The 19,494-nt window shown below is 35.9% G+C and overlaps 1 protein-coding gene across 4 annotated transcripts in view; it reads left to right on the forward strand.

Moving 5' to 3' along the window:
• Positions 1-19,474, forward strand: part of Iqcb1 (IQ motif containing B1) — a 55,797-nt gene extending 36,323 nt beyond the window's left edge. For all 4 annotated transcript variants that reach the window (XM_015994584.3, XM_006975714.4, XM_076548833.1 and 1 more), the window contains exons 11-15: positions 1,979-2,121; positions 4,433-4,581; positions 12,393-12,524; positions 17,978-18,134; positions 18,727-19,474. In XM_015994584.3, coding sequence (XP_015850070.1) covers positions 1,979-2,121; positions 4,433-4,581; positions 12,393-12,524; positions 17,978-18,134; positions 18,727-18,956 — 811 coding nt within the window. In that variant the 3' untranslated portion in view covers positions 18,957-19,474. The remainder of the gene's footprint in view (positions 1-1,978; positions 2,122-4,432; positions 4,582-12,392; positions 12,525-17,977; positions 18,135-18,726) is intronic.
• The last annotated feature ends 20 nt before the right edge of the window (positions 19,475-19,494 follow it).

Below are 19,494 nucleotides of genomic sequence, written 5' to 3' on the forward strand. Positions count from 1 at the left end.
GGCTACAGAGTGAGTTCAAGGCTACCAGTACTCTGGACAACTTAGCAGAGACCCTGCCTCAAAGTAAAGAGTAAAAGAGAACTGGATATAGTTCAGGTAGAGCTTGTCCCTAGCATGCCTAAGACCTTAGGTTGACTCTCAGCACTGTAACAAGTAAATGAATGTATGACTAAAAGGTGTACCTCACAAGGTTGAAACAGAAGTTTGAGATGATAGAAAAGGCTTAGTATATGGCACTTAAAAATGATAGGATGAAAAAAAAGTATTTTTCCTGCCCTTAAAATTTATAGTTCCAGACAGATACATTAAATAATGGCCCTCATGAGAAGCAGTGCTATCATTATCTGTTAGCATTGCTTTTTTTTTTCTCCTACAGCTGTTCTTAAGAAATAAAGAAAAATAAAACTGAACAACTTAAAAAAGCATTTCTGTGGCCAGAAGAATGTGAGAAATACTGAATACTTCCTAAATGACCATGTCTGTTTTTCTAAAATGTTTGAATGTTCTTGATAATCCCTTCTGTAAGTGAACTCAGTAGTTATTTCTTAGGGAATCCTACGTTCCATCATCTTCAGCCATCTATCCCTTTACATTTAAAGGGATACCCCAAGACATTGGATTCACATCTTTAAGATTTGGCCCCAAAGTTGCCAAAGTTACTTGTTTAGTTTACTTTTTCTTTCAAGATTAAAATCTTTATTTAAAAATATCTCCAAAGACTAGGGTTTAGCTCAATGCTAGAATGCATAGTTAGTATACAACCTTCATCACTACACTGAAAAAACAAGTACCTCAGGATTATGAGTTTGTCCATGTAGAAGTGTATATATGGGATCTAATTAATATTCTGTCATTTTAAATTTTTTTAAGTTAGCATAAAAGTAAAGAGTTTATAGCATTTTCACACATACATGCTGTTACACTTTGTTTTAACCCACCCACTCTTTCATTGCACTTGCCTCCACCTCTGGCTGGTTCTCTCTCCTACCCCGAATAGACTCTTTTTTCTTCACCTCTCCCCTCTCTTGATCCTCTTTCTAGTTTCATTAAACATACACAATATGGACAAAATTTAATATGAATTTTGCATATTTGTTAGTCTGGCTTAATGATTTCCAGTTCCCTTCATATTATGCAGATATCATGGATTCATTTTTCTTATGGCTGAATAAAATGATTATATATATATGAGTGTTTAACTTACATATAGGTCTGTGTACCACATGCATTCCTGGTGCCTACAGGGGCGGGAAGAGGACATTGGATCTCCTGGACCTCAAGTTGTATACAGTTGTGAGCCACCACATGGGTGCTAGAAATCCAACATGGGACTTCTGGAAGAACAGCTAGTGATTTTAACTGTGGAGGCATCTCTCCAGCCCCCATAAACCTAAAACAAAACAAAAAAGAAAATAAAATAAACCTAAAAAGTTAAAAGTTAGACATAATTGTACCATGCAGTGAAAATCACTATTTGAAATTTTAACATTTTTAAATAATTTGTATTTCTATGTAAATAAATACAATTTTCTAGCACAATTTGTATTCTTGATTTTATTTTCACCTGACAGTACATGTCACTAAAAAGTTTTTGCAAGTTTTCTACTTTCAAAATTAGTAAAATCCTGTCTGTTAAATGACTCACTGTTATTTATTCAGTCCACTATTGTGGGATACTTTGCAACTTATTACCACTGTAATACTATGTTACAACATCCTTGAACATAAGTCTTCACATATTTGATTATTTCAGTAAGAAAATGATTAAAATGGAATTGGTTGGTCTACATTTTTGAGTCTTTTTATATGTATTTAAATATTTCTCTAGTCTTTTGATGATCTAAATATCTCTAGAGATAGGAGTTACCTTCCAAAACATTTTTGTCTCTATTTATTTGATTATTCATGAAATCAAGAATTTCATGTATTTGCTGGACATAAAATTGTATGTAAGGAACTTACCCTTTTTCTTTCACAGATCTAAACGAACAAAGACATTGTTGGAGCTAAATAGGCAAAAGGAAGAAGAAGACCTCAGATTAAAATTGCAGCTTCAAAGACAGAGAGCCATGAGGCTTTCCCGAGAGTCACGCTTGAATATGCTTGAAATAGTTCATCCAGGTGAGTACTGGTGTCAACTTCATAAATGTTAGAATATCTTAAGCCAAGTTTTCTGGCAACCTGATAATTTCTTTTCTTTTTTGTATTTGGAACTCTTTGCCTTTCCCTTCCCCATCACTAGAGAAATCATATTAAAGCTCTGGATTTTAAAAGTTACAGCTTTTCTTATTCATACCTGTTCATTTTAAGGGTTTTTTGTTTGTTTGTTTGTTTTGTTTTGTTTTACTTTCATATACATGTGTTAAACATAAAAGTTAATAATTAAAGATAGTCACCATTGACATAAAAATATTCTTAAGTTTAAATATTTGTATAGTCTGAACTTTATTTATTCATTCATTATTTATTTATTCATTCTCTAGTATAAAATTTGTGACATCTTCTCACCACTTGTGACAAACTAAGTTGGATCAACAAGAGCATGCTGTGGTGTGTGGGGGGGGGTATTTATGTATACATGTTTATCTGTGTACATGTGTAGTGGGTACACATGTATATATGGCCAACATCAGGCATCTTCTTCTATCTCTCTCTACCTTAGCTTTTGAGACAGGGTCTCTCACTGACCCTGTAGCTCAGTAATTGGCTAGGCTAGTTGGCCTGCATACTGCTAGTATCTGTTTGTCTCTGTCCTGTCCTCCCCCAGTACTGGAGTTACAGCCATGCGCCACTGTGCTCAGATTTTACATAGGTACTAGGGGTCCAAGCTCAGTTTCTCATGCTTGCACAGTAAGCATTTTATTAACCGAGCCATCTCCCTAGAATTTTTTGTTTGTTTTATTTTTTGACAGGATCTCATATAGCCTGGTCTGGCTTCAATATGTAGCTAAAGATCATGTTGAATTTGTCATCCTCTCGCCAATACCTCCCAAGTGCTTGGATTATAAGTGTGGGCCATCACTTCTGGTTTTATGGCATGCTGAGGATTGAACCCAGAACCTCATGCATGCTAGGCAAGTACTCTTATCAACTCAGCTACATGCCTATCCCCTCACAGTTTTTCATCATTCATTTACTTCTTTTATTATTCATTCCCAAGAACCTTCACTAGCCCCTCTCTTTTACTTTAAATGTATTTTCCAAAATTTGTCCTTTCCCAGTTATTCTCATGTTACTCTGCCTAATATATCCTATCCATAACTACAATGTCAGTTATCAGCAAAAGGCTTAGCACTCTCATCGCTGGCTTCTTCTCCACCCTGCTTTCTCTCTTAAGTTCCTAAGCAGCACTGCCCAATAAAAAACATTTTATGTTACCAGTGAATGTTCTGTTCTCACCAGTCAATACAGTAACAATAGCTACAAGCAGCTATTGAATATTCAAAATGGACTGCTACAGTTGAGGACTCGAATGTGTCATTTTACTTTATTTAAACCTACTCAATAGCTACATGGATCTAATGGCTGCTTCTGTGACCAGCTGCCTCTTGGCTAGTTTTTTTTTTTTTCTCTCCACAAGTGTACCCAAAACTAAAGTCAGATTTCATTCCCAGATTTCCTCTCCATTGATTCCCCAATTCAGGTAATGGCACCAAAAATCTGTTCAGTTTCCCATTCAGCATCCTTACTTTCTGTTTGTCACCCCTCTACATCAGGTCAGTCATTAAATTCTCTGTTTTTTATTACTTTTTCTTTAAGATGCGTTCTTTGTATTAACCACCAGTACTGTGCTCTACAGCTTTTAATTCTGTCATTTAACTACTGTGAACCCTGAGCTGTATGCTGACCCACTCCAAAAGTCAAAGGAACGTCATTGGTGTAACCAATCAGAGAGAAGTTTGGAAACACACAAAGTAGATTAAAGAGCACATAAACACATTTTTCTCCTTTTCCCTGGTCATACCAAATACTTTCCTACGTGGACTCATGATTCTTTTGTCAGACTGTTCTGACTGTTGGCCTTTCATCCCTTTTCTCATTACTCTGAGGCAAAAGTATTGAGTCCTTTTGGAAATAAACTGTGTATTCTAGAAAAACTTTAGTTTCTACAATCTTAGAACTATTATAAAATGCAAATTAGTGAAGAGCACTGAAAAAAAATTGAAAACTGTAAAATTGTCGGGTGGTGGTGGCACACATCCTTAATCCTAGCACTCGGGAGGCAGAGGTAGGTGGATCTCTGTAAGTTTGAGGCCAGGACAGTGTACAGAGTGAGTTCCAGAACAGTCATGGCTACACAGAGAAACCCTGTCTTGAAAAAGGAAAAAACAAACAACACCCCATAAAATCGTTTTTTACTCCTGCTGTCCTAATTTCAGTACTTGAGAAAACATAGTTGAATATGTTATAATAATGTCTGTCATCTCTTTAGGTCAAGTGGAGAAGTACAATAGGGAAATGGAAGAGAAATCAGCATTGACTATCCAGAAACATTGGAGAGGGTACAGGGAAAGGAAGAATTTCCGCCAACAGAGGCCATCTCTCAGAGAGTATAAAGCAGCTGTTACACTTCAAAGAGCAGTGAGTCTGCTGCATTATACACAATTCTACATAAAAAGGCAAACAAGTGTTCAAAATTGACTTTGGTGTTGACCAAATATAAATCCATGATTAAGCCACTTAGCTTTTGGGAGCTTAGTTTCTTTCTTTATGAGAACTTAGGCTATAATTCAGTGGTTGAATACTTTCTTAGCATGTGCAAGACCCTAGGCTCAATCCCTAGCAACATAAATTTAAGTATATATATATATATATATATATATATATATATATATATATATATATATATATATATATATATTGCCTCTGCAAAAGCTGGTATAGACTTGAAGTCCTTAGCACTGTCTTAGAGTCTTGTATGCTATTTGCCAGATTGTAACCTTGTTATTGTTTATTTTTCTCTCCCATTTGAAATGCAAGTTCCTCAAGAATAGCAAACCAAACCTTCTATATTGGTGTCAGCTCTCAATGAGCTTGATGTGAATGGATATTTATTGTCTTAAAAAAGAAAAATTCCTGTGCCGGGCGGTGGTGGCGCACGCCTTTAATCCCAGCACTCGGGAGGCAGAGGCAGGCGGATCTTTGTGAGTTCGAGGCCAGCCTGGGCTACCAAGTGAGTTCCAGGAAAGGCGCAAAGCTACACAGAGAAACCCTGTCTTGAAAAAACCAAAAAAAAAAAAAAAAAGAAAAATTCTGTTATATACATCAGATGACATACATGAGGATTCTAAAGTCTGTAAATTGCAAAGTCCTATGCAAATGTATCATATTTGATTCTTTTAAAATAGCCAACTTACGTGGAAAGTACTAGCTATAATTAGAACATTATAACTCTTGAATTGTAGAATGCTATTCTTAAATGGTAATTTTCCTGGGGATTATGTATAATAAATAATATCTTGGAAAAGCATAGCACAAGGCTTGTTTTCATTTAGTAACCTTTTCTCTCTTAAAACTTACTTCTTTTATACATCATTAGGTTTCTATTAAGATTTCAAGTCTTAATGCATGTAGCTTAATCATCTTTTTTGTAAATTTTGCTGTTTATTCTCATTTCTTACTGTGATAAATTTTGAATGCACAATGTGAATTAACATTTATAAAGATGTTTTAACTTATATTTTAAATATATGTGAGTATGTGTGTATGTGTGTGTGTGGGGGGGGGGATGTGTGCATTTGAGTTGTCAGTGCCTACTGGGGCCAGAGGCATCACAGTGCCTGGAGCTAGAGTTACAGGTAGTTGTGAGCCAACAGACATGGGTGCTGGGATCTAAACCTAGAGTTTTCTGTAGGAGCAGTTTGTGCTCATAACTGCTGAGCTGTCTCTCCTATGAAGATATTTCTAAACCAGTAGAATAAATACTAGGGGAATGTGAGGAGTGATCTGTCTCTCCCTCCTCCCTTATGCTATATATATATATATATATATATATATATATATATATATATATATATATATATATATATAAAAACAGTCCTGTATCATTCTAAATTATATACATACTCCTGATATTTACCCTGAGCTAAACAGAGTAACCTAAGGATAGCTCATTTATACCCAGGTTGGAGATACTTCTTTTGAGAGAAATTTGCCTTCTTTGTGATACTTTTACTTCATAGCTGCCTCCTTTTTAAAGTTGGGCCCTTACAGAGTTGATGTACTAACTTGCTCGATTTAAATGAATCTACTGTTTTGTAAAAGGCTCTCTGAGATGTTCTAGTTCATGTACATTCATTCCCTAGAAAAGCAGTGATCCTTATGTCAAAGTTGTTTTGGTTTTCATACTTTCCACTAACACCCAAGGAAAAGATTAAATATATTTGCCTCATGCCTGCTCAATCTAAAAGAAGGAAGAGAGATTATTGTTAAAATCAGAACAAAAAGAAAAAGAATGAACCAAAGCTAGCAAAATGGAAACAGAAATAAGATTACTTTCAAATACCAAAAAGAATGAAAATGAGAGAAGAAAAAGAAAAGTCCTAGAGAAAATTAGAACAGAGCAGTGACCATTAAAGGGCACATTTTACCATATTTTTAAAGCATCATCATTTTTTAAGATACACTTTAGGGATGTCTTGTTGTTCAGTGCAGCAGCCAGATAAGCACATGTGGCTCTAGAATATTTACCATGTGCCTAGTCCAAACTGAAATGCATTTGACTATATATAACCACCAGGTTTTGAAAACTTATTATATATAAAATCTCATTAACACATTCATAGTGCCTACATGTTGGAATGCTAATGTTATACATATAGTGTCTTAGTTACAGTTTCTATTGCTGTGATAAAACACCATGACCAAAAGCAACTTGGGAAGGAAAGGATTTATTTCATATTATACTTCCCAGGTAACATTACTGAGGGAGGGAAATCATAGCAGGAACTCAGAGGCAGGAACTAGAACAGAGACTATAGAGGAATGCCGCTTACTGGCTTAATGGTTTGCTTACCTACTTTCTCTTAGCACCTACTAGTCAAGGAGTTGCACTACCCATATTGAGTTGGTCCCTCTCACGTCAGTTATCAATCAAGAAAATGCACCACAGGCTTTCACACAGACCGATCTGGTAGAAGCATCTTCTTAGTTGAGGTTTCTTCTTCCAAAATAACTCTAGCTTGTGTCAAGTTGATTAAAAAAAAAAAAAAACTGGCCAGCACATATAGTTATGTTTTATATAACTTAGTAGATATAAAAACTTATTTCATGTTTTACTAGTTTCAGTATAGCTATATGAAATTTAAAATAACTGGGATTTGTGGTTTGTGTTATATTGCCATTAGTATTGTGATTTGTAAAAAAGAAAAGGGTAAGCCGGGCATGGTAATATGGCCTCTAAAGACGTTGGCCAGAGGATCCCATTATCGCTAAGCTTGAAACCGTCTGGATAACACAGCAAGTCTTCATTTCAGAGCAAGAGAGGGAAATTCATCAGTTTCATTGAAAGTAAATACAAAATAGTAAGGTTATCATTTAAATTTTCTTATCTCTTGGGAACAATTGGTTTTTCAGGTACTTGACAAAAAGAAAGAAAAGTTAAAATTGTTATCTATCTTCTGTTCCTTTCTTGCTTTGTATAGAATTTCTCAAGAGATGGTCTCACTATGTATCCCAGGCTGACCTTGAACTTAAATTCTCCTTTTTCACCCCTCACTGCTAATATAATAGTGTACCATCACACTTAACTGAGGCATTGTTTTTTTTTAATTGCTAAAAGTAGAAAGAAAAAAATCCAAAATGAAATGTAGTAGCTCATACCTATAATTCAGGCACTCAAGAGATTGAATCAGGATCTCACATTCAAGGTTAACCTAGACTACATAGCAAGTACCAGGCATTTCTGGGCTGTATATAGACATGCCCCCACAATAAAGGAACACTGGAAACACTTCAATAATTAGACATCTTTATTCTCATAGACAAATTAAGAGTTCTTGGTAGCATTGCAGTGTTAGAATTAAATGTGAATTTAGCTGACTTTTCCTTTTGAATGTTTTTAGATGTTTCCTTGCTTTTTCACCTCTACCAAGAAGCAGCAGCAGCTCAGAAAGAAAGTAGCAATTGTTCTCTAGAACTGGAATGGTGACTTGATCATCAGAATATGAATACATAATGTTATATACATGTCCATCACTAAAAGCCATTAAAAGAATTAGCAAAACAAACCATTGGCATTTTAAAAAGCCAAAATCAATTCCTGTGAAAACTAAAATGACAAATAAGAAAAACATTCAGGGAGTTTTTCTGAGAGAGGAATAGAAAAAAGTTCTCACTGGAATGTCTTAAGCCCAGGGTGGGACTAAAAGGAGGGTGGGAGAAAGATAGAAGGACAGGTAAAAAAGAATCTCCAAGCAGAAAACTGAAAGGAAAAGAGTCTCTCTGCTTTGTGGGATTAAGCACCATATTAAAGATCAATGTTAAGGGACATTTTAACATTTAAGACATCTACCCAACCACTTTCCTTCTCAGCTTTCAGGATTATAACTACAGATAGTTAAATAGAAACATTTTCTTTGAGAAATCTGAATAGCCTATGAGCAAAGTAAAAGTTTACTAACATTGAGGTATCTGAACAAATCCACATGGTTCATTGGCCCTGTGTTGAAATACACAGTAGCCCTATACAGCAACTCAGAACTTCTAAATAGCCTTTTAGTGCTCACCCTTAACAGCCAAAGGCAAGTATCATTGAATATGAGGACAACTGCTTGATAGAAATAGAGAACTTAATGCTCAGGGATGTCTTGTTGCTTGTTTTTGCTCTTGTGGGGGGCCTGCCACCCAGCTCCCAAATAAATAGCTCACAGAGGCTTATTCTTAATTATGAATGCCTGGCCTTAGCTTAACTTGTTTCTTGCCAGCTCTCCTTAACTTAAATAATCCCATCTATCTTTTGCCTCTGGGCTTTTCCTTTTCTATTCCTGTATACCTTTCTTTGCTTCTTATTCTGTGGCTGGCCCCTGGAATCCTCCTCTTTCTCTGGCTACTTCTTTCTTCCTCCCAAATTTCCTATATATTTTCTCTGCCTGCCAGCCCTGCCTGTCCTTTCTCCTGCCTTGCTATTGACAGTTCAGTTCATTATTAGACCACCAGGTGTTTTACACAGGCACAGTAACACAGCTTCACAGAGTTCAACAAATGCAACATGAACAAAAGTAACATACTTTAAAATAATATTCTCCAGCAGGGATGTACCTCAGAGATAGAGCACCTGACCAGCATATGTGAGGTCCTAGATTCAATCCCTGGTGTAGGAGGTGGGACAACTAAAATATAGAGAGAGATGTTGCAGGAGTTAGTGAACAAAATTGATTTTGATCTATCATTTCCTCAGATAAGAGAGTACATGACACAAATCAACATGATGGTTAAAAAGGATAACAAAAAAGAGACGGGGAGGGTAGGTGGAAAAGTTAAGAAAATCTACTGGAAAACAGGATAAAAAGAAAATATTATCAATCTGGGAAATCAAATGTATGAACATTTGAAGTCAACAGAAAAACGCAGAATAGGAAATCAAATTAAGAATTTTCTAAAACTGATTGTCACAAATGTTAGATTTAAAGCATAGATAAATGTCCAATAAACACGTTTATTTCACATTTCTGTGAAATGTACTGGGAAAAAAGAACCCAGCAGCAGCATTGGAACTTAGGAAATTTTGAAGTAAAACTGGGACATATCTGAGAGAAACCATTTCCAACTAAAATTAGGTGCTCACCAAAAAGGGAATTAAAAGTAAAGGAAGGCCGGGCGTGGTGGCGCACGCCTTTAATCCCAGCACTTGGGAGGCAGAGGCAGGCGGATCTCTGTGAGTTCGAGGCCAGCCTGGGCTACCAAGTGAGCTCCAGGAAAGGCGCAAAGCTACACAGAGAAACCCTGTCTCGAAAAAAACCAAAAAAAAATAAAATAAAATAAATAAATAAATAAATAAATAAATAAATAAATAAATAAATAAATGTAAAGGAAGATAAAAGACACTTTGACATATCACAGAAGCTCTTAAGCCAGTGGGTAGATAGCCAAACTGCAGAAACTACAAGGGAAAGATGAAAATGAGAAACCAAGGTAACTGTGATGGAGACCTCAGGACGAGCCTTGTGCAAGTCAGAAAGCCCTAGAAAATCAATTTGATAGAATATCTAATCTATTTTAATGTCTTGACTATTAGAGTGAAGTTGTAGAACATAATCAGAAATAAATATGTAGAAAATCAAGTACATAGAAAAAATAAGTTAATCTTAGAGAAAATATGCAAGAAAGGAAAAGTAATTATAATATGTTCTTCAATGAATAATAGCTTTACTTGCCATTATCCTGTATGTCTAATACCAGCACTCAGGAGACTGACACAGGAGAATTACAAGTTCAAGACTCGCATAGGCTATATAACCAAACTGCCTGCTACCAAAAAAAAGTGGCTCACCTTTAATTTAATAATCAGTATGTGTATATTGTTTTAATTGAAGTTATGACATAATTATATTAGATATATAGGGTAGAATGTACATGCAATAAGAAGGAGTTAAATCCTTGTTTCTGTTCAAGAAAATCAATAGGTAACTATGTTTAATCTGGGAGAAAAATCAGAAAAGTAGATGGTGCTTACTTGAAGGAAAAAAAAGCTTTTGCTTTTGGGATTCGTAAACCTGACACTTTAAACAATAGAATTACACCAGCAAATGTTTTCTGGGGAAGACTAGATAAAACATTTTAGGCTTTGCAACCTGTGCAGCCTGTAATAGCTACTTCAAGTTGAAGCACAAAGGCAGCTATAGATAACAGACTGACAATAGTTAAACAAGTCTGTGTACCAATAAAAGTTTGCATACATTCAGTTTACATGTCACAAAATAAAATTTAAAAAAAAATTTAGCCATGTAAATCATAATTAAAAAAACAGTTTATACTATACAAAAACTAATAGTATACTCTATTTGCCTGTGGCATGACTTGCCAACCAGTGCTTTTAAAACAGTATATGATTTTAATGAAAATTAAAACATGGAAAAATGAAGAATTGCAAAGAATAATTTTATATTTGTGCCAAAATTGTCTATTATGAAAGACTTGAGAAAGAACATTCAGAAAAGTTGCTTATAACTTAGTTTTTTTTTAATATTTTATTATTACCAAACCTTTTCTTATATATTGCCTTGTATATTTGTAATACTGTAAGACAAGTAAAAAGAGTCCTTGTTTTTTTTTGTTTGTTTTTTATTGACATAGAGCATTTACTGTAGAAACCAGTAGCTTGCCCAGAATCATAGTGTTTATAAGGAATTAAAATTGAGATTAGAACTCAATGTTTATTTCCTTTTATATATTCATTTCTTACTACATAAATAATACGAGTGCTTCATATGGATTCACAGAGACTATGGCAGCACTCATAGGACCTGTACAGGTTCAAGCCAGATGAGGTCCCAGAACTGACAGAATGAAAAGTGATAGCTGCTGGCAAAGGGACAATCAGTTTTCTCTGAAGGAGTGTCACTGGGTATATCAGCCCTTCTCCAGGACAGGTCCCATGCCCAGGAGTAGCTGGCCAATACAAAACTGCATGGTTTTGCTTTTCTTGGCTCTTTGTTTCATTTGAGCATTTTTTGTCTTACTGATTTTTTGTTAGATTTTTATTTTTTGTTTGAGAGAGAGAAAGAATGAGAACATGAAGTTGGGTAGGGAGGTGGAGAGAATCTGGGAGGAGTTGGGGTAAAGGAAAACAATTAAAATATATAAAACAATTTTAATGAAATAATATGATTGCTTATCTAGAGTGTATTAAGCCCTACGTTTGATGCCTAGCATCACATAAGCTAGGAGTGATGGTACATACCAGCACTCAGCAGGTGGAGACAGGAGGATCAGAAAGGGTCCTCTTCGGCTACATTGTTAGTTCAAGGGTTGCCTAAGCTATGTGAGGCCTGGCAAACCAAAAACAACAGTAATAGTAATATTTGGGCATATCCTTTAAAAAGGTGAAAGAGGAAAAAATATACAGATAGCCCTACCCTACCATGGTGGGAAAGTGATGTACACTTAGTAGAAACCAGGCTATGATAGTAAAGGTATTAAGCATATTTACAACTTACCAGTATTTTCAACTTATAATGGATTTATTGGAACATAGTCCTATTAGAAGTAAGGGTGGATCTGTATAGTTAAAAAGTTACTATATTTCTTCATTTTGTCACAGTCTCATTCCATTCCTCATACATACTGAGTTAACTGTTGCAGTAGTGATGTCATTGACTTAGGTTGTAGGGAAAAGATAGCTATTAAGAGACCAGAATTAACAGGCTCTTCTTCATCTCTTTACCTCACTCCAGGTTCTTAAATTCCTAGCAAAATGCCGTAAGAAAAATAAACTATTTGCCTCTTGGCATGGACTCCAAGAACTCACTGATGCACGCAGAGTTGAACTAAAGCAACAAGTGGATGACTATGTCAGAAGACATCCGGTATGTAGGTTTGTGTGCTGAAAAACACGTTTTATTAATCCATTGCATGGTATTTACCACCAAAGCAGTGTTCCATATGTATATGCACATTGACTGGTGGGTGCAAGGTAGTTCCACAGAGTTAGTGAAATTGAACTCTTCTTACAGTTACAGGATCCAAAGATATAATTGGTAGGAAATGGGGACTCAACTTAAAAATCAGTTATTTCCTGTACTATGTCAACAAAACTTGTATGTTGTTTCTTTTATAATATAGTAAAATTGTATTGAATCTTCTAATAAGAATATGTATTGTTAATTAATGAATATTCATCCTTACCTCCATATACTCAAACACAGATAGAAGAACTTATATTTACTAGTCTGTTAATAAACCTCCAAGACCTACTAAGATGTAAAATTTGATGACCTGCCTCTTTGGTTTTATTACTGTAATGCTGCTGACACCTTTTCCCCAAGAGAAACACCCACATCTCTGACTTTGTGTGAGCACAGTGCAGCCAAGCAGGTGCTACCTGCTTCTTCCCTATGAGTTCCTGACCTTACACTCCTGCACATCTTTGAAGGTCTTTTCTCTTTTTTGTTTAGAATGACACACCATTTCTGTCATTATTTTTAATAACCCGTATGTCTACAGATCACCTCTACTTTTTTCACACTTGTCATTTTTTATGGAGAAAGTGATAGTTTATACATTTCAGTCAGAATTCTTACTTGCCTCATTTGAACCAACCATTCTTAGTATATCAAAGTACTGCTCATGTTTTGTTAGGATTGTGCTAATGCTGCTTGTATCTGAACGCATGCTTTCTTTTTTCTTCCCTTTCTCCTTTCCTTTCCCCTCCTCATGCAAACACAAATTTCTACAATCTAAAGACTTAGATGACTGATGCTAGAGGTTTGATATAATAGTTTTAGGTAATCCTACCATTTAACATTTTATTCTTCTAGAGCCTGACCTCCACCAAATGAAAAGCAGAATACGTATGTGTGATTATATGTAAACTTAGTAACCACTGGATCAGAGCAAGGGCAAAAAGTAAAGTGGATAGCAAGGTTTAGTCCTACCTATGTAACAGATTTTCCCCACTGTTCAAACCTTTATAAAATATCAGAAGCATGTCCTATGCACTACATAGTTAATAACCTCAGTGTTAGGAGATATTTAACCTTTATGGCAATTATTCATTTCTATTATTGTAGGACTAAAGTAGCTATAGATTATAGCTAAATGAATAGGTATGTTAGTGTTCCAACTAAATTACCTACCTACCTACCTACCTACTTACTTACTTATTTGTTGTCAGGGAGTTCTAAGACAATTTGTAGTCAGTTCTCTCTTTCCACCATGTAGGTCATGAGCATCAAACTCAGGCCATCAGGAGCTTTTTCTCACTGAGCCATCTCACACTGAAAACTTTTCATTTTCTAAAATAAGCTTTTGGTTTTCGTTGCTGATCCTTGTTTTGAACAATAGTAATAGTTTATAATATAGTCTTTGTAGCATACTAAAAGATAAAATACATGGCAACAATAACATAAAAGCCAGGAGAGAAAAAAAGACATGTATGATTTAAAGATTCATATGTAGAATTAGCATGGTATCCCTCAGATGTAAATTGGTAAGTTAATGATACATACTAAAACAATGAACAAAGAGCAAAAAGTTATGAAGGAAATGAAACTGAATCAAAAAATATACTTGACTAATCAAGAAGACAGAAAAAGAAGGAATGCACAAGAAAGTAAGGGGACAAATGGGAAATATCAAGGTAAAAGACTGAAATGTGATTATGTTATAGTAAATGTAAACGGTATGTCTCTAGTTAGAAAACAAGAGTTTTCAGAATAAACTTAAAACTAAAATCTGAGCTGGAGAGATGCCTCAGCAGTTAAGAACACTTGCTGCTCTTGTAGAGGACCCTTACTCAGTTCCCAGCACCAACATCAGAAGCTTACAACCACCTATAAGTTCAGTGCTGAGGATCCAACATCCTCTTTTGGCCTCTGTAGGCACTGTACACACATAGTACACATGGGAGACAAGCAGGGTACACACATATACATTTTTTTTTTAAAGTAAGGCTTGGTTATATGCTGATTAGAAACTTTTTTGTTTGTTTGTTTATTTGGGGGGGGGGTGTTGGTTTTTCAAGACAAGGTTTCTCTTTGTAGTTTTGGTACCTGTCCTGGATCTCGATCTGTAGACCAGGCTGGCCTCGAACTCACAGAGATCCGCCTCGCTCTGCTTCCCGAGTGCTGGGATTAAGGGTGTACACTACCACCACCCGGCTGAAAATGTATTTTTTAAATGGAAAATAAAGTGAAACTAAGTACTATCAAGCATAATTTAATCAAGAGAACATAAAATTTCTAAATCTTTTTTTTTTTTATAAAGATAGTGTATTTTTATTTATTTATTATGTATACAGTGTTCCGCCTGAACGTATCCCTGCAGGCCAGAAGAGGGCACCAGATCTCATTACAGATGGTTGTGAGCCACCATGTGGTTGCTGAGAACTGAACTCAGGACCTCTGGAAGAGCAGCCAGTGCTCTTAACCTCTGAGCCATCTCTCCAGCCCCATAAATTTCTAAATCTTGATGTACCTAAAATTCACAAAGCCAATGTGAATAAACTGTGAAGAAATTTTAAGTGAAATAAACCAGATACAAAGGATAAGTACTGTGTAGTTCCAGTTACCCAAGTTGAATAGATATGTCAACTGATTGAAACAGAATCATGGTTTCCAGGAGCTAAGTATGTATAATTTCCAAAGCTTCATGTAATTAATATGATAGAAAAAGTAAAGCAGTTGCATATCTTTATATAGAAAAGTGAACTTCAATCCAAATTCCATAACATGTACAAAGTTTAACTGTTCTCAGCCTATGTTTTTTGTTTTAAATATAACTAATAAATATGAATTGTTATCTCATTATATTTTAGATTTGCGTTTCTATTATGATTGGTGATTTTCAGTACATCCCCATGTATTCATTTGCCATTTCCATAAACATATATTTAAGACTTTGGCCCATTTTCAAATCAGTTTGCTTTTTTGTTGATGAACTGTTTGAGTTGTCTGTATACTGTTTCTTATCTGATACATGATTTGGAAATGTTTTTTCTATTCTGTCGGCTGCCCTTCAGCAGTGTCCTTTGATACACCAAAAATCCTTACTTTTATGAATTTCATTTTGCCTTTTGTTATGCAGTTTGAGCTCTTATTTTTTGTTTTCGACCTCTCCTTTAAAAAAATAACCTTTGAATAGTTAGTAGTCCTACAGTATCCTCTAGGAACTGTTGTTGAACCTCTATGGATACCAAAATTCACAAGTGCTCAAGTTCCTTTTATCAAATGGTTAGTTCTTCAATATAATCTCTGCATATCCTTGTGCATACTCTAAACCACCTCTAGTTACTTACACTCCCTAATACAGTGTAAAGACTGTAAATTGTTCTCTGACTGTACTTTTTAGGAAATAATGACAAGAAAAGTTTGTGTATGTATGAATTCAGTATAGATGTAGTATTTTCTAATACTTTGATTCTTCAGTTGAAGATGAGTATAGATCTTAAAGATATGGAAGGATGAATGTAATTTTGATGAATACCCTTGTTTTTTGTTTGTTTGTTTTAAGAATTATTTATTATGTACTCCATGTTCTGCTTGCATGCCAGAAGAGGGAACCAGATCTCATTATAGATGGCTGTTAGCCACCATGTGGTTGCTGAGACTTGAACTCAGGACCTCTGGAAGAGCAATCAGTACTCTTTAACTCAAGCCATCTCTCCAGTCCCTTTCCCCAATTCATTTTTTTATAAGTGTTGCTTTGGCAAGATTCTAGTACACTTTAGTGTACTAGATCTGTGGCTGAAAGGTAAGTTACCAAGTTACCAACTGGAACAAGACTACATCAATATTTGATAAAGCTGTGGTATGAGGAATTTTATCAACTATAAGAATAAGATTATTGTAATGCCTGGGGGGCACTCACCAACCTAAGACAGAGCACCTGTGTGGCCTGGGCAGGCGTCTCCATGACGGGTAAGGTGACCTGCTGACGTCCCACGCAACCCAAGTCAAAAGCTCATTTTTTAATAAAAGGGGGACCTGCAGGGCCCTGGCCCTGTTTTTGGTTACTGTTGCCTTGCTTGCGGACCTTGACCTTGATATCATCCCAATGCTAATTCCCTGCCAGGTTCCACCCTCCTGAATGCTTAAGGGAAGTTCCTTGTCTGTGTCTGAATAATGGGCGTTAACAGCTTAGATGCAAGATTGTAAAACATCAGTAGCGAACTTCTGCCCTCCGGGGTCCTCCCATTGTGCTGTAAGCCTGTATTTAAGACCTCCTACCCCCTTCAAGAAATGACATTTGACATTTAAAATTAAATATATATATTTGAATGAATACTGTGAATGTAATCTATGAATACCACAAATGTGATTAATATCATGAGTGTAATTTAATAAATAAAAAAATAAGTAAATAAAAAGAATAAGATTATTTTATTCTTTTCTAAATTAATCACTAATTTCCCCCCAATTAGAGGGTTAGGGTCTTTTGGTTTTTTATCCCTCATTCTGTGAAACCAGAGCCAGTTATAGCATTGTGGTATAGATGCATTTGGAGTAGGGATGGATAAGAAATAAAATATTATTTCAAATGAGGTCTAAAACAAAAGGAATTGACAGTATTCCTCTTCTAGACCTTACTAAATTATTTGTACTTTTCATTGTGGTCTCCTAACCTCAATGTCTTTGAAGAAATGATTTGTGGAAGCATACCAGAAAGAAACTTGGGGGCCTAGAGAGGTAGTTCAGGATTTTAGAACACTTGTTGCTCTTGCAGAGGCTCCAGGTTTAGTTCCTGGCACCCACATGGTGGCTCACAACCATCTGTAACTCCAGTTCCAGGAGGATCTTATTTAACCCTCTTCTAGCCTCTGAGGGCACAAGACACACACATGGTACACATTCATAAGTGCAGACACAACACTCATACATATAAAATAAAATCTAAGAGAAAATAAGTTAATTTTAAAAAAGGAAACTTGCCCACCCACATTGTTATATAAAACTGGGGTATGGGAAGTTGTTTTTGTTTAAATTCTGACCAATTGACCGGATGGCTACTTTTTTGTTTCTGTTATGGGTTGGTTTGCTTGCTTTTTATTTGTCTTTTAGGTTTTTTGAGACAAGATATCACTATGTAGCCCAGGCTGGCCCTGAACTTGTGATCAACTTGCCTCTGCTTCTACATGAAGATTCCAGGCATGACTACACCCAACTAAAGCTACTAATTGAAAGATAATTTAATACTTGCAGTAGATTCTCTAGATAAAATGAGAGACTGCTAAGAATTCTAGAAGCTCTGCTTTGTGGTTAGGTAACGAGCATATTTTTGATGTAACTGTCCTTATGACAGGTTTTCTGTATTGTGTTTTCAGGGCTCTCAGATGTCAGATGTGGCCAGCAGAGAGCTCCATGCACAAGCACAAGAACAACTTCAACACTACTTTATGGGAAGGGCCATAGAAGAAAGAGCCCAGCAACACAGAGAAGCTTTGATGGCTCAGATCAGCACCAATATTGAACAGTTGATGAGTATGCTCTGCTTCCTTCTGTCTCATAAAAGGAATACCCCATGCAAGAGATGTGACATCCAAAATCTTTAGAAGGAACATGCCACAAATAGTCTGTCCTAGCTCTCGGGAAATCTTACATCTCAATTTTCAGTGATAAAACTCTGTAGTTTCTGTTTCAAATATTTCAGCTCCAGCAAAATTACTAATTTCAAAGGTGTTGTGCCCTACTAGCCACATTCTGTTCTGTAGTCCCCAAAGCCTTCATCTAATTTTTTTCATGTTTAGAATAGACAATGACAGTAGTTACAGTGCAGTGCACTTATAGAACATTTCTAACTTCTAATGACATGCTTTCACCAAGTTTACATTTTTAAGTTAACTATATTTATCCTTTTATTTTAAACCTGGAAGTTGGTGAGAATTTGGGATTGTTGCTTTCACCCACAACTGCAACTTTTGACTAGACATCTACCTTCATAGTTAGCAGTGACAACACATTGAGAGTTGGAACTCTGTCCTGTTCCTGACTGTAGCTGGGCCCCAGCTCTGCTGTTTGCAGGTTGCTGTTTGCCTGGAACACTGTACTAACCCATACTTTCTGTTTGCTGCAGAAGCACCAAGTCTGAAGGAGGCAGAAGGAAAGGAACCTGAGCACTTCCTAAGTAGATCTAGGCCTGTGGCAGCCAAGGCCAAACAAGCCCATCTCACCACCCTGAAGCACATACAAGCCCCTTGGTGGAAGAAGCTTGGTGAAGAAGCAGGCGATGAGATTGACGTTCCAAAGGATGAGCTTAATATAGAATTAGGAACTCTCTTTATTGGTGGAACCAAACCCCCCTAGAGGGTAACTGTGCAAGCCAGCAATCTTACATTTTAGGAGATTGTTAGTTTTGCCTCTGGACTAACAGTGGCTTTCCAGAGGATCTTCATGCAACACTTGGAAGCAACAAGCATTGCCTACCTCGATCCCAATTCTTTCCCCCTTCTCTACCCTGTCTCCATTCACAAACAGATTCATCAGCTTTTATTGTGAAACAGAAGTCAGTGTGAAATTCTATTGTTGACATGTAATATGAAATTTCTTTCATTTCTGTTTTCTAACTAAAGGTTGGTTGTTTTTTTTTAATAAATAAGTATTGTGTTCTTGAAAAACTTGTCAGGATTATTTTGATTTTTCACATTTGTTATTTAGAATTTCCATTATTATTACTACCATTATATCGTTCACCTTGACAAAGTTTAGAAAAAGCAGTGGTCAATTAAAGGACATTTAATTATCTGAAAAACTGGAGAAGAGACATAGAGGGAAACAGTTGATTATAGTTCTTATATTGTATTAAAAATACATTTTAAAAATTATTTTATGTGCATTGGTGTTT

Source organism: Peromyscus maniculatus, chromosome 12 (assembly GCF_049852395.1).
Source record: "Peromyscus maniculatus bairdii isolate BWxNUB_F1_BW_parent chromosome 12, HU_Pman_BW_mat_3.1, whole genome shotgun sequence".
In the NCBI taxonomy this organism is placed as follows: domain Eukaryota; kingdom Metazoa; phylum Chordata; class Mammalia; order Rodentia; family Cricetidae; genus Peromyscus; species Peromyscus maniculatus.